We start from the raw sequence: 12,204 nt of genomic DNA, 5'->3' as shown, positions 1-12,204 counted from the left end.
TCATTAAAATGGGTGAGTTGGAGCAGGAATGTCTGTCACACTTGGTACCCACTGCCCCTTTTCTGTGCCTGATTGGGGGCACAGTTTTCCATTTTGCCTTAAAAGTGCCTTAACAGTTATGTAAGGATGGTTTCATAGTTCAGTGTTCTGTCCTTTCATTATTTGTTATCTCTCATTCTTTCTCTACTTCGGAGGTTTTGCAACCAGTGTGGGTCTGGCATCCATCAGCATCCAGCAGCTCTCCAGCTCCAGGCAGGTTAAAAAAAGCAGGGTATGTGTTGGATAAAAACTTCAGGTTTTTATTTAGAAAGAGGAGAAGGTGATTTAAGCCTGCAGCTTTTACTGTGACAGGCTCCACAGCCGAGTGCATCACCCTGCAAAGGGAATAAAGTTTGAGGGGAATGATGTGAGTGTGCGCAGGGCATGGGCACACCAGGCAGTGCTGAGGGCTTGGGAAGGAGGATTATTCCTTGCTGTTGGTTTAATCACTGGGAGCTGGAATTCCTGCTCACTGCTGTGGATTTTTGTGCTCCGGTGAAGCCCAGCTATGGCAGAAAAAGTTTGTTTTGTTAGGCTTCATCTGGGTGATACTTCTCAATTTGATGAATTAGAACCATTAGTTTCTAGTACTTGATTGGTGTGTTACCCTCAGTTTCTTAACATTTATTCATTTGAAGAAATGTTCAACGGAAAATTATTTTTGGATCATCTTGCCCTTGGTGACTTTGAGTTCCCTGGTTTTGAAGTGGTTTGGATTGTTGGGAGCATTGTCTTGCTATCAGAGGGCAATATTTTTAGAGTTCTTTAGATTAGACAAAGTCAGTTCTTCCAACTGTGGGCAGGGAATGGTGTCTGGAGCTCTGGGAGGCTTCATATCCCTTGTTGCTGACATGCACTTGACTCCCTGCCCCGACCGAAGCGCTGGATCCCGTTCCATAAAAATAACGGAATGACTTTGAGCCATTCCGAGGTTTTTCCATGGGAGACGCAGTTTGGGAACAAAGCATTTGCTTTTTGTCAGGTTCTGAAGTACAGGATCTTCTGAAAAACAGATTTGTCAGATCTTTAGACTTGGCACAGCAGGGTGAAATTCAAAGGCTGTGGGGCGCTTTTATTGTTCAACCTAGAAGGTGAAAACTCATCAACACCGAGCCCTCGGCTTGTACAGCATTCATTTATCAGAGAGCAGCCCCGATTCCAAACCAGAGAGAGGCCTTTTGTTCTGGGGCCTGAGAGAGTTTTGTGACTGCTAATGATGCTCAGCAAACTTCAGCTCTCTCCCTTCTTCCTGATTTCAGGTAGGGAAACCAAGAGAGAAATCTCACGCTCAGGTATCTGGTTTACCTTGGAATTTCATTTGCCCAAACTGAGCAGAGAACTTTGTACCCACCAAACCTGACTGCTTTGATTTAGGAAATTTGGTTTGTGTTTGTTTGAGCCCCTCCAGAAGAATTCTGGATTCTCACAGAAGAATTTACTTCTAAAGAGCACATTTGAGGGGAACAGCCAGACAAAAAGAAAGTTTACTGGGAAACAGAAAAGGATCTCCCCAACAGCTTATTATCGTAACAACTGGGAGCAATTTAATAGTGCTGCATGTCTAACATGGAGGAGCCCATTAGCAGTCCTCTGGTGCCTTGGCAATAAATCATTCCACAGAACTAATTAGGTATAATTCTGCAAGTCATTTGAGCGAGGTGCTATTAAAACCTGTGCTCCTTGGAGACCTGTCACGGAGCCGCAGCATTCCCTGGGAACAAGGGGGGCCGAGCAGTGCTGCTATCAGCGAGGCCTCGTTCCTCACATAGCCAAGGAAATTGTGACAAAATGGCCTGTTGGTAAGAGTTAGTCCAGGGGATCTGGAAAATCCAGGGGTGTTTCCCAGCACACAAAACCAGCAGCACCGTTAAATCATCCCTGTAGAGTTTGGGGTGTGCAGGGAGCAGGGGAGTGCTGTGGATTAAGGAGCTGATTTAGCTCTGGAGAAGTTTGCAGAAATGCAAACCAGTATTTCTGAGTATTCAACACCTCAGTCTATTGCTTAGAGACGATTCTTTCGTTTGGGATGTGTCTGGCTGACGATTAAATATATAATTGGTTGGTGTGAAAGGGATGCAGAATGTGCAGAGCAAAAAAAAAAGCCTGATCCATTTTGTTAATTCCTTCCTTTGATGAAAGATGAGGAGTGAAAGCCTCAGTAAATGCTCCTTGTAAAACCTGATGCCTCCTGGTAACTGTGTTTACTGTGGTTACTGTTACTCCAAGAGCAGCCGCAGATTGTCCCCTTCCCGTTTTCCCCAGCAGTCATTAGTCAGGCTCGTTGTGAAGTGCCTAATGAAGGACACAAGCGAGCTCTTCTGTGGCAGCACAGTCACTCCAGCAGCCTGGGATGTGTCCCAGCAGGCTCAGCCCTGGCCAGCACCAGCACCCTTCCCAGTGCCGGGACTCTGCCTGGCATGGAGAGAGGGCAGAGGTGCCGCAGGCACCACCAGCTTGGAAGTGCTTGCTGGCAAAAATTTGACTTCATTATTTTTACTTTTATTTTAATTTTTTTCAGAAGCATTTAAAAAGAAGGGCTGAAGTACCCAATTTGATATTTCCAAAGCGAGGCGCTCTGATTTTTTTTTTTTAATGGTCTGAGAATTGTGTGGGAGGGGCCACAATGTGTTTGTTTTCACTTTCTGAAAGGAGAGAAATTGCCTCTTACAAGGAATAGTGTAACCTCTAAACCTTGTCCTGGTTTAAAAGGACTGCCTTCCTTAGAGGGGCCTCTGGCAATAAAAGGCTTCAGGAGGAATTTCACCGGTGTGAGACTTCTGTCATTATTTTCTTCTTGCTATATTACAACATCAATTAGAGATTTTTCAGTTTGTAGCTGAAGCTGTTGTAGGCTGTGAGTAGGCACAGTGAGCTTTAGATCGATGAGGAAAGTCACTCAGGCAGTGCTCAGCCTGTGGAGCCTCCCAGGAAAGCAGCAGGGAACACAGTGGAAAAGCAAAGTCTGGGATGGCTTATTTTGCCCAAATCTACGTGAAAGAAGTGCTGAGATATTTCTGCACAGATCCACCTGACTGAGGAGGCTGCTGAGGAACAGAGAAATATTCATGGCAGTATTTGGGGTTCTTTGGGGTTCCTTGGATGCTGAGGTTGCTCCCATCAGCAGGAGATTTGCTGCTGGCTCTTTGCTGCTGGAGCAGTAGAAGTTCTGTGTAGGTGAAAGCTTCTCTAGCACCATTATTTGGGCTTTCCTGAAGTGTCCATGTACAGAATCTCATTAAATTGACTTGTGGCCTGCTTTAGCCTCCATCCATGTCAGGCCTTGGAGCACCTCAGTGTCACATCCAGCTGTCAGTTCTTAATGAAAGGGAAGCTTGATATGATGGAAGTCACACTTTTCACACATGCAAAACTCTGTTGAAGCACCCATTGCTAGATGAGAAATGTATTTTATCTTCTTGTATGGTCTCCTTCCCGTGGCCAATATTGATTACTTGACTTTACAGGGCTTAAACCACCAAAATAAAAGTACAGTGAGCAAACTGGACAACTATTATCTTTAGCATACTCAGCTTTGACTTGGTTCTTAAGGAATGGGGTAATACAGAGAAACTGGCTTAATTTTAAGCTTTCTTCTCTTTTTTCAGTTGGCAAAAAAAATCCGTGAGAAATTCAACCGTTACTTGGACGTCGTGAATCGGAACAAGCAGGTAGTGGAAGCCTCATACACTGCTCACCTCACCTCACCCCTGACTGCCATCCAGGACTGCTGTACTATCCCACCATCCATGATGGAGTGAGTATGAAATTCTGGAATTCCTCGTGCTGTCATTTATTTAATCTGTGAAGAAAATGAGGGTTTCTTTGTGTTTGCTGCTGCTTTGGATAAAAACGAAGAAGGCAGATCTCCGAAGGTGCCTCTTATCTTGTCCTCATCTTCTTTTCCATTTCTCCCACACCAGTGCTTAATGATGGGCTTTAAACAAGAACTGGGAATCAGCTGGAAGCAATAAAAGGAAGAAAGTTTGTTCATAGTGTTCCATCCTGAAAGAGTCTGTCTAGCTCCAAGACACTGTTTTTGCACTGAGACACTGCTTGCCCTGAATAACTCTCCTCAGGCTGGTCATGAGACCTTTTTCTCTCCTTTGAAGTAACCAGAATCACGAGTTGGTCAGTCCATCACATGCTAAAAGCACTGTGTTCCAGTTTAATCAGGTTGACATGCTGCTGTTTGATAGCAGAGGTTTAATGAAATCGGGTCCATTGCTTGGAAACTGGATTTGTTCATGTTCAGTTTGGTTTGGTTTTAAATACAGGGGTTTTGAGTAGGCTAAATCTGGGCAGTTGGTTGTCTTTAATCATTTCTATTATGCTTCATATTTGCAGAAACTTTTTTGGGTTTCCTAACTGTAGAGATGTATGATAGAAACTCTGATTTTTCCAATGAAAGAGGAGCAATTTTCTTGAAACGCTGAACATATTAAACGTTTACTTCCATGTGGGCTTGAAAAGAACAAGAGTAACCTTCTGTTTATGCAAACCTTGATTACAGACTGATTTTCACTGTTTATGTCAGTCTGATTTAAAAACATTTGAGAGGGAGGAAGGCAATTTGGGTCATCGGGTGACTCCAAGGGCACAGGTTTGGAGGTCTCTGTGCAGGTCCTGCTGGACAAGGTGCCTATGGAAAATGCTGGCACATCCAGGCTGGTGGCAGTGTGGACAAAAGGGTCAGGAATTCTTTGGGGATGAAAACCTGTCTGCCCTCTGATCATGCAGGAATCACCAGGCAGCAGGAACACCTTCCAAGCAAGGGTTGAGGGGAATGAGAAAAGAGATTTATCCACCTCCTTGTCAGTGTGGCCTAATTTTTCATTATAAAAAGAAGTCTGCTTTTAGTCTGGAAACATTAGTGAATTCCCTTTCACTTTGTCCTCCAAAATTATGTAGCTTGGAAGTCCTTTAGAAATTTCTTCAGCTGTGGTGGACTTGCATAAGAATCATTCCCAGTAAGTGGTTTAAAACACAAACGGCTGGCAAAGCAGGTGAATTTGCTGTTTGCACAGCTCCTCATTCAGGCTCTACAATCTGATTCTCGTTATTTAGTTGCTTGGATCAATAATTAAATGGTTCCCAGACCAGTCTATCAGCTGCAGGATGTTCTGGACAGCACCTTGGTTGAGGCTTATCTGACCACTGGACCCAGTGCTGTCTGTAGGAAATCATCTGCAAGTCAAAAAAAAAGAATGTAAAAATGTATTTTCTGTTTGAAACTTCCAAGTTTTAGCTCCATGCTTTGTTAACTGCCTGATTTGTCTAAATGCCTCTGCCATCATTTCAGTTTTTCTCCCCTTTCTGCCTCTCCCATCTGCTGCTCTTCCTTTCATTTTCCTGCCCTGTGGCATTGCCTTTCTGGGAGATTTCCCATTTGGGTTAAAATATCGGGAAAGAAGCTGATTCACCTGGATATTGTGACCATATTTTGAATTCTTCCATGTTTAATTCATGGACTAACTCCAGCTGCAGTTGGGCCTGCACTTGTAGGAAGTGAAATTGGATGTGCTGCTGCTGCTAACAGCTTATCCTGGGTGTTTAAAGTGTTTAATGTTGGTGTTAAAGCAACAGTAATGATAATATTTTGGTTAAAACGTTTATGAACTGCTGCTGCAGAAGAGGTCACGTGAAAAAAGAGCCAGATTTGTCTGTGAAAATTGCTTTTTCCACGAGATCCTTTGCCTTAGACTGTGCCTTGGCCATGTCTGTGTCCCCGGGGCTGTGGTTTTTGTTCCGGAGGGTTGTGAAATGTTTGTGTTACAACTCCTGAACTCTGTGTGTTCTTTTTCTGGCTGTTTCCTCATGTAGCCTCTTTATTTGAGCAAACATTTGGGGCAAGAACAGTGTCAGGAGTGCATTATCCTCAGGGTGTATTTTTAAGGTAGATTTGAAGGTTTTTCCCACGGTGTTTAAGGCTGTTTGTCACATGGTGTTCAACCTCTTATTGTCCAGCTTATTGACATTGTGTTGGGAATGCTGCAAGTTTGGATTGCTTTGGGGAAAATTAACTTGGATGTACTATTCTGCAGTGAAAGGATTTTTATTTTGAGTTTCTTTTAATGGCTTGCTGACTTCAATTTGTATTCGTTGTTACCATTAACAAAATTATCCCTGAGTTTGCTTTTATTTATCCTGAAAACCCGAGCATTGGTTTGTCATGTTGCTTGAGATAAACTGTGGGATTTCCACACCTGATGACTGTAAATGATAGAAAATAGGACCTAACAAAGTACAAACTGGGTTAGAAAATGAACCTGGCATTTAAATTGCTTGTTTAGTGAGTAGTGGGATATGACAGGGAAAGCAATATTTATTTTATTGTTATTCCATGGTGTTGGCTCTTGCAGTGAAGAGCCCAAATGAATGAGTTTCCGTGTGACTCCAGTCTGGATTAAAATTCCCAGCCTGGTTGTGCTTTTGGTTGCTGTTTTGTACCCAACATATTCTGGTTTCACTGATGTAAGAGCAGCAGTTGTGTGTTTGTGCCCCCTCCAAGGCAGGGTTGTGCAATGGAACCACCTTGGTTTGGGAAGTGGTGAAAATAAATAAATTGGAATATGCAAACCCAGCTGGATGAGGCAGCACTGTTGGTGGCTCTTGAGTGGTTTTGGCAAGGGACCCTTCCTAGGCCTTAATTCAACAAACATTTCCTGATAAAATTACACTCAGCTGCTTTACCAAAGGCTCTAAATGTGTGCTTGGACTCAAGGAAAAAATCCCACACCTAAATACATGTGCAGGGACTGCTGAGGAGCGGTGAGCAGGGCAGGGACTCGTGTTCCCCTTTAGTTATTGCTGATCCTTCTTCCAGTTATCTCTGTTGGCATTTTCAGCTCTACCTCATCAGGGTTTGGGAATGGCACAGGAGGAGAGCAGGGCAGGCAGGGAGCAGAGCTTTCCGAGCTCCCACATGGTTGGTGTGGAAATTGCTCCCTGCGCAGCCATCCAGGCTGCGTTTGTGTCCCTGGGCTCAGAGCCTGGGGACCAGCCCCTTTTCCCAAGCACCAGAGGCTGCTCCAAAGCAGGCAGAGTTCATATGGATAAAGTGCTCCGGGCTCTTAGCAAGCTGATGGGAGATAAGGAAATGGATGTCAGGTGACATGCCTCTTCTAATCCTGGAAGAAATCCGTGCTGGAAAAATGAGCCTTTGTGTTTCCTCACCAACAAAGGCTGCGGAAGAAGCCATGAGAAATGGATTTCATGCTGTCTCCAGACATTCCCTATCGTGATTGAATTGGGTGGTTATTTACCAGACAGTGTTTGAATTAAAGTGTCTTTCTCCTGAAGAGGATAAATACGTTTGTGTCCTGGTTTTCCTGCCTGGAAGCCCTCGGCAGGTATTGAGGAAATCTTGGGTCTGGAATGGGCAGATGGGGCAGCAAGAGGGGAGGGAAAGAATAAACAGAACTTATTTATCAAACATCCTGAGTAGCTGCAATGGAAGCTTATGGAATATGTGTCAGCTGTGAGAAATGTCTAAACAGGGATTTAAGAAATGAGTTTTGGGATGCAGCTTTGGAAGCATTAGGGGGTTCTACCTTTGCAGGTCTGCATGGTGTGACTTGTGAGTGATGACTGGAATAACTTTCTTCATAGAGATGGTGCTGGCCTGGATGGCACCAGGCAGATAAAGAAGGGGTTTATATTGAATATTTGCCGATGAAAGGAAATCAAACTCCTTCCACTCTAAGAACAAGTGGATAATGTTTGAGTATTTGTCTTCTACCCATTGTAAAAAATGCCTTTTTCTGGATTTGTGATTGATGCTCTCATGTGGGAGGCTTCCAGAAGTAGCTTTCCATAGTTCCAGTTTGCCAGGGAAGTTGGTTGTGTTAGGGGCCATAGAGCACCTGCCAGTGGTTTCTCAACACAGCAATGGCTGCATAGGATCACCTTCCAGGAAAAAAACCAAATTATTCAGATGCATTTGTGAGGAAATGCAGCTGTTCCTGCAGCTTTTCCAACAAGAAAACCAGATGATGCTTTTCAAGGGACTCAAAACCTGATCTTGATCCTCCTCTCTGCCCGGTTTTAAGACCCATCACTCTGATGGGCTTCAGCATTTCATGTCCTCAGGTCAGGGAGAGAAGGGAGTTCCAGTTTCCTTGGGATCTGAGCAAGAAGAGAAGTGGCAGCTGCAGGAAGCTGCCCCGAGTGTCCCTCACTGCACCTCCTTGTTGGACATGGCTCACGTGTGCTGCTGGAATCATCCCCCTTCCTCCCTGCTTCCACCCCGGGGCCACAAATGAATTTCACTGCTGGGTTTTTATGGGAAGGTGCCCCAGGTCTCCAAATCCATCTGTTCAGGGGCACTGGTGTTCATTAATGCTCCCACTTTGGCTGCTTAACACCGCCTTTCCAGGCAGCTGGAAATCTATTTTTGCTCTTTATTTAACTATGCTGATGAGAGCTTAGGGAATGCATTTACCCAAATTTGTGGAAGGAGCTGGAATGGAGAAATATTTGTTGGTAAAACACCCTACTTGGCAGTGCTGCATTGCAAACATTAATAGAGCTGTTTGAATAAGGGAGTTTACGAACCTCTGTTTGAAAATCATTTACTCCCTGACTGTGATACTGCCTTCAGAAGTGGTCTGGTTTTTGCTTTTTTTTTTTTTTAAGCAGATGGTTAAATATTTGCTAATGCAGTTCAGTTTTATCACAGCTCTTTCTGTGTTTATCTTCCCTCTCCGGAGCAGTTAAGTGGGAGATAACGGGAATCCCATTCAGTTCCTTGGGTTGCTGCAATAGCTGAAGAGCTGCACTTCCAGAGGAGGAGTGGGGGGGCCACAATAAATGAAATTTAAGATGTATTTGCTGTTCTGACTGAGTTTCAGGCTGCAGTAAAGCACAGAGATGTAGGGAGTGTGCACAGCCCTGGGCTTTGGCAGCTTTTGTCCATAAAGTGCAGCAGGTATTCAGGAAATCTCTCTCCCGGCCTCTTGCTTTTATTTCTAATGTGGCCAAATTCCTCAAGAAGATGTGGGGTTTGGAATAGAAATTCCTCATGAAAAAGAGAGGATGGGGATAGTTTGTGTTCCTGGGTTGAAACCTCCTTCCAACAGTACATTCTCTTTACGTCTGAGAGCAGCTGCACTTGGACTTTTTCAAGACTACTTGAAATAATTGGAGCAACTTTGGTGCCTTGCCAGAAGAAATTGTGTAGCTGTAACATCAGTAGCTTTTTTTTTTTTGCCCGAATTTATTCATAAAAACATTGTTTTCCAGCATTCTGTTTAGATGCAGTGGGCACCCTATATTTAAGTATTTATGTAAAATATAAGTTAAAATCTTGCCTTGCAATCAAGCAAACAAGGCCTGGTTGGGAATTTCAAAGGAAATGCTGAATTTTGAGTGAACTTATGTAATTTCATTTGCATATTCATGTCAGCTTGAATTTGCATGAACAGAGAGGAAGGGAAAAAATGAGTATTAAAACAATATGAAGCCCTGAGCAGCTGCTCAAGTGCCATTTTTATCCACAGCTCCCTCGTTTTTCCCTAAACTCCAAATGCACAAAAGAAGTTGATTTACACTGTAAATTCAGACCGAGCAAAATCCAATTGGAGCTCACTCGAGCGCCGTTTTGATGTGAGATTCAAAGCTCCTGCAAATTCATTTTATCTCCTCCACTCGCTGATCTCCCGCTCGTAAATCCTGTTGAAGGAGAATAAAAATGAGTGCGGCCTGATGGGAATTTCATGTGTGAAGTTCAAAGCAGTTTGTACATCAGAGCCAACGTCAATCAAGGGAAGATCTGGGAAGGCAGGCAGGGAGCGTGGAGCTCCGTGGGGACCAGATCAAAGTGGGAGTCGTGGCTCTGTTTGCTCCCTCGGGATGCAGCTTCCAGCCCTTCTTCATTAAAGGGAATCCAGAAGGAAGAGAGGGAGGCAGCGAAAAGGGGGATGGGGTGAAGGGGCCTGTCTTGGAAGGGAATCTCAGCCAATGTCTTTTGCTGGCTTTAAAGAAGTAAAAAAAAAAACCACACCAAATTATATCTAAAGAATTTTGGTGTGGGGTTTTTGATAAGGATTCTGGAGGACTTCCCAAGTGTTGGTTGTGATGTCGTCACCTGGAACATTTTGGGTCAACTCTCAAGAGAAGTTTTTATCCGCCTTGTAGTCGTGGTCCTGGCAAAAGTGGGAGGCACTGGTAAAAATTGAAGGGAGATACTGGTAAAAATTGAAGGGAACACTGGTAAAAATTGAAGGGAGGTACTGGTAAAAATTGAAGGGAACACTGGTGAAAATTGAAGGGAGATACTGGTAGAAATTGAAGGGAGATACTGGTAAAAATTGAAGAGAACACTGGTGAAAACTGAAGGGAACACTGGTTAAAACTGAAGGGAACACTAGTAAAAATTTAAGGGAGATACTGGTGAAAATTTAAGGGAGATACTGGTGAAAATTAAAAGAGGCACTGGTAAAACTTAAGGGAGATACAGGTAAGAATTAAAGGAGATGCTGGTAAAAAATAAGGGAGGCTCTGGTATAAGTTAAAGGAGACAGGTCAAAATTAAGGGAGGCATTGGTAAAAATTAGAGGAAACACTGGTAAAAAGTTAGGGAGACACAGGTAAGAATTCAGGAAGACACTGATAAAAATTAGGGGAGGCTCTGGTAAAAATGTAAGGAAGGAACTGGTAAAAATTCAGGGAGGCACTGGTAAAAATAAAAGGAGGCACTGGTAAGAATTAAGGGAGGCACTGGTAAGAATTGGCTCCTCTGTGTAGAGAAAAGGTGCTGATCAGTGCTTGTTTTCAAATACTAAAATACAAATATTTTTGGAATTTTAACTTCTTCTGAAGCGAGTGATGGGAAGGTCTGCAGTTTGAAAGCTGAGTGGAAAATGTATGAGGTATAATTATGGTAGGAAAGGTAAAAGCAGGAGTTACAGCTGAGAATATAAACATTGCTTGGGAAGGCCACTTGGCAGTGCCACGGCTTTGGTTTTAATTGTGGCCTTAGTGGGGAAGATGCTCAAATATATGAATAATGTATTCTGAATTAAACCGACTTAGAAGTATGTGGAAAATTCTCCAGAGTCATTAAAAAGATCACAAATATTGCAGTGTGGATTTGCCACAGTGCTGCCTCTGCCCAGTTCCTGGTGCTGGTTTTTACTGGTCATGGGAGCTGCTCTATTTTCCAGGTCTCCTTGTGCCGTGGGAACCAAAAACTCCATTGCAAGGTGCAAAAAGTCAATTTTAAGACAAACAGCACCTGAAAAGAGATTTGAGGCAGACATCCCACCTAGCCCAGTCTGGGCCAGCCCTTGCTCAAGGCTGGCAGGTCTGGTCTTTAACTGATGGGATTTAAAACAATTCTTCATCTTTTATTTCTACTTTTTCCCCCATTAACTGTATTTCCATTTTGCTACTTGTGTGCTGTAAGAAGGAGGGATGGGATTGGGCTGCAGGAATTTGTTTTGCTCCCTTCTCTAGCTCTGCTGCAGATTATTTAGGCATGCACAAATCCATCTTCCTGGTGGGTAGCTAACACTGGCTTCCTGAAAAAAGCTGAGGCCTTGGATGATTTTTGGAGCATGTTGAAGCATTTTAATGCAATAAATGAATAATGTTTGTTGTTAACAAGGTATCCTGTTGCCATCACTAATAGATTTTGATGGGAGCTCTGGGACAATTAGTTTACATCCTGCAAAGTCATTATTTTTCACTGTGGGGTTGTTGTTTAGCATTGCTCGGAAATATTTCTTTAGGATGGAGATGTTTAATGTGCAGTTTTTTGGGTTTGCCCCAAGATAAACACAATTTTTGTGGAACCCATCCGTTATCAATCAATCTTAGGCTGGAAATCCTTCAGCCAACAAAAAATCAACAACAGTTCTGCTCTCTTGGAAAGAGCTGTGTTTTTTTTTGAAGTAGTTACATTTTAACCGTGATAAGAAAAGCCACAGCCTCCATCCAAGAGCTGCATTCCTGGGAAATGTCTTTTCCTCGATGGAGAGGGCTTGGGAAGTTCTCCGGGAGCAGGTTGCCAATAGTGTCAACAAACAGCTCCAGCAGAGGGGATGAGCCTGTGCAGGGCTCCGGGTCTGGCTGCTTTGGCTGTCTGACAGAGCCAGCCTGATCTTGCAGCCTGGGGCTGAGCACGAGGACAGGAGACCTGCGTGTCTGTCTGTCCGTCTGTCTGTC

At 43.7% G+C, this 12,204-nt stretch overlaps 1 protein-coding gene across 2 annotated transcripts in view; it reads left to right on the top strand.

Annotated features, from left to right (window-relative positions):
• CACHD1 (cache domain containing 1) overlaps positions 1–12,204 on the top strand; it is an 89,473-nt gene that overhangs the window by 32,354 nt on the left and 44,915 nt on the right. For both annotated transcript variants that reach the window (XM_039555662.1, XM_010408727.4), the window contains exon 3: positions 3,645–3,793. In XM_039555662.1, coding sequence (XP_039411596.1) covers positions 3,645–3,793 — 149 coding nt within the window. The remainder of the gene's footprint in view (positions 1–3,644; positions 3,794–12,204) is intronic.

This window comes from Corvus cornix, chromosome 8 (assembly GCF_000738735.6).
Source record: "Corvus cornix cornix isolate S_Up_H32 chromosome 8, ASM73873v5, whole genome shotgun sequence".
NCBI lineage: Eukaryota > Metazoa > Chordata > Aves > Passeriformes > Corvidae > Corvus > Corvus cornix.
This window is presented reverse-complemented; position numbering and strand designations above follow the sequence as displayed.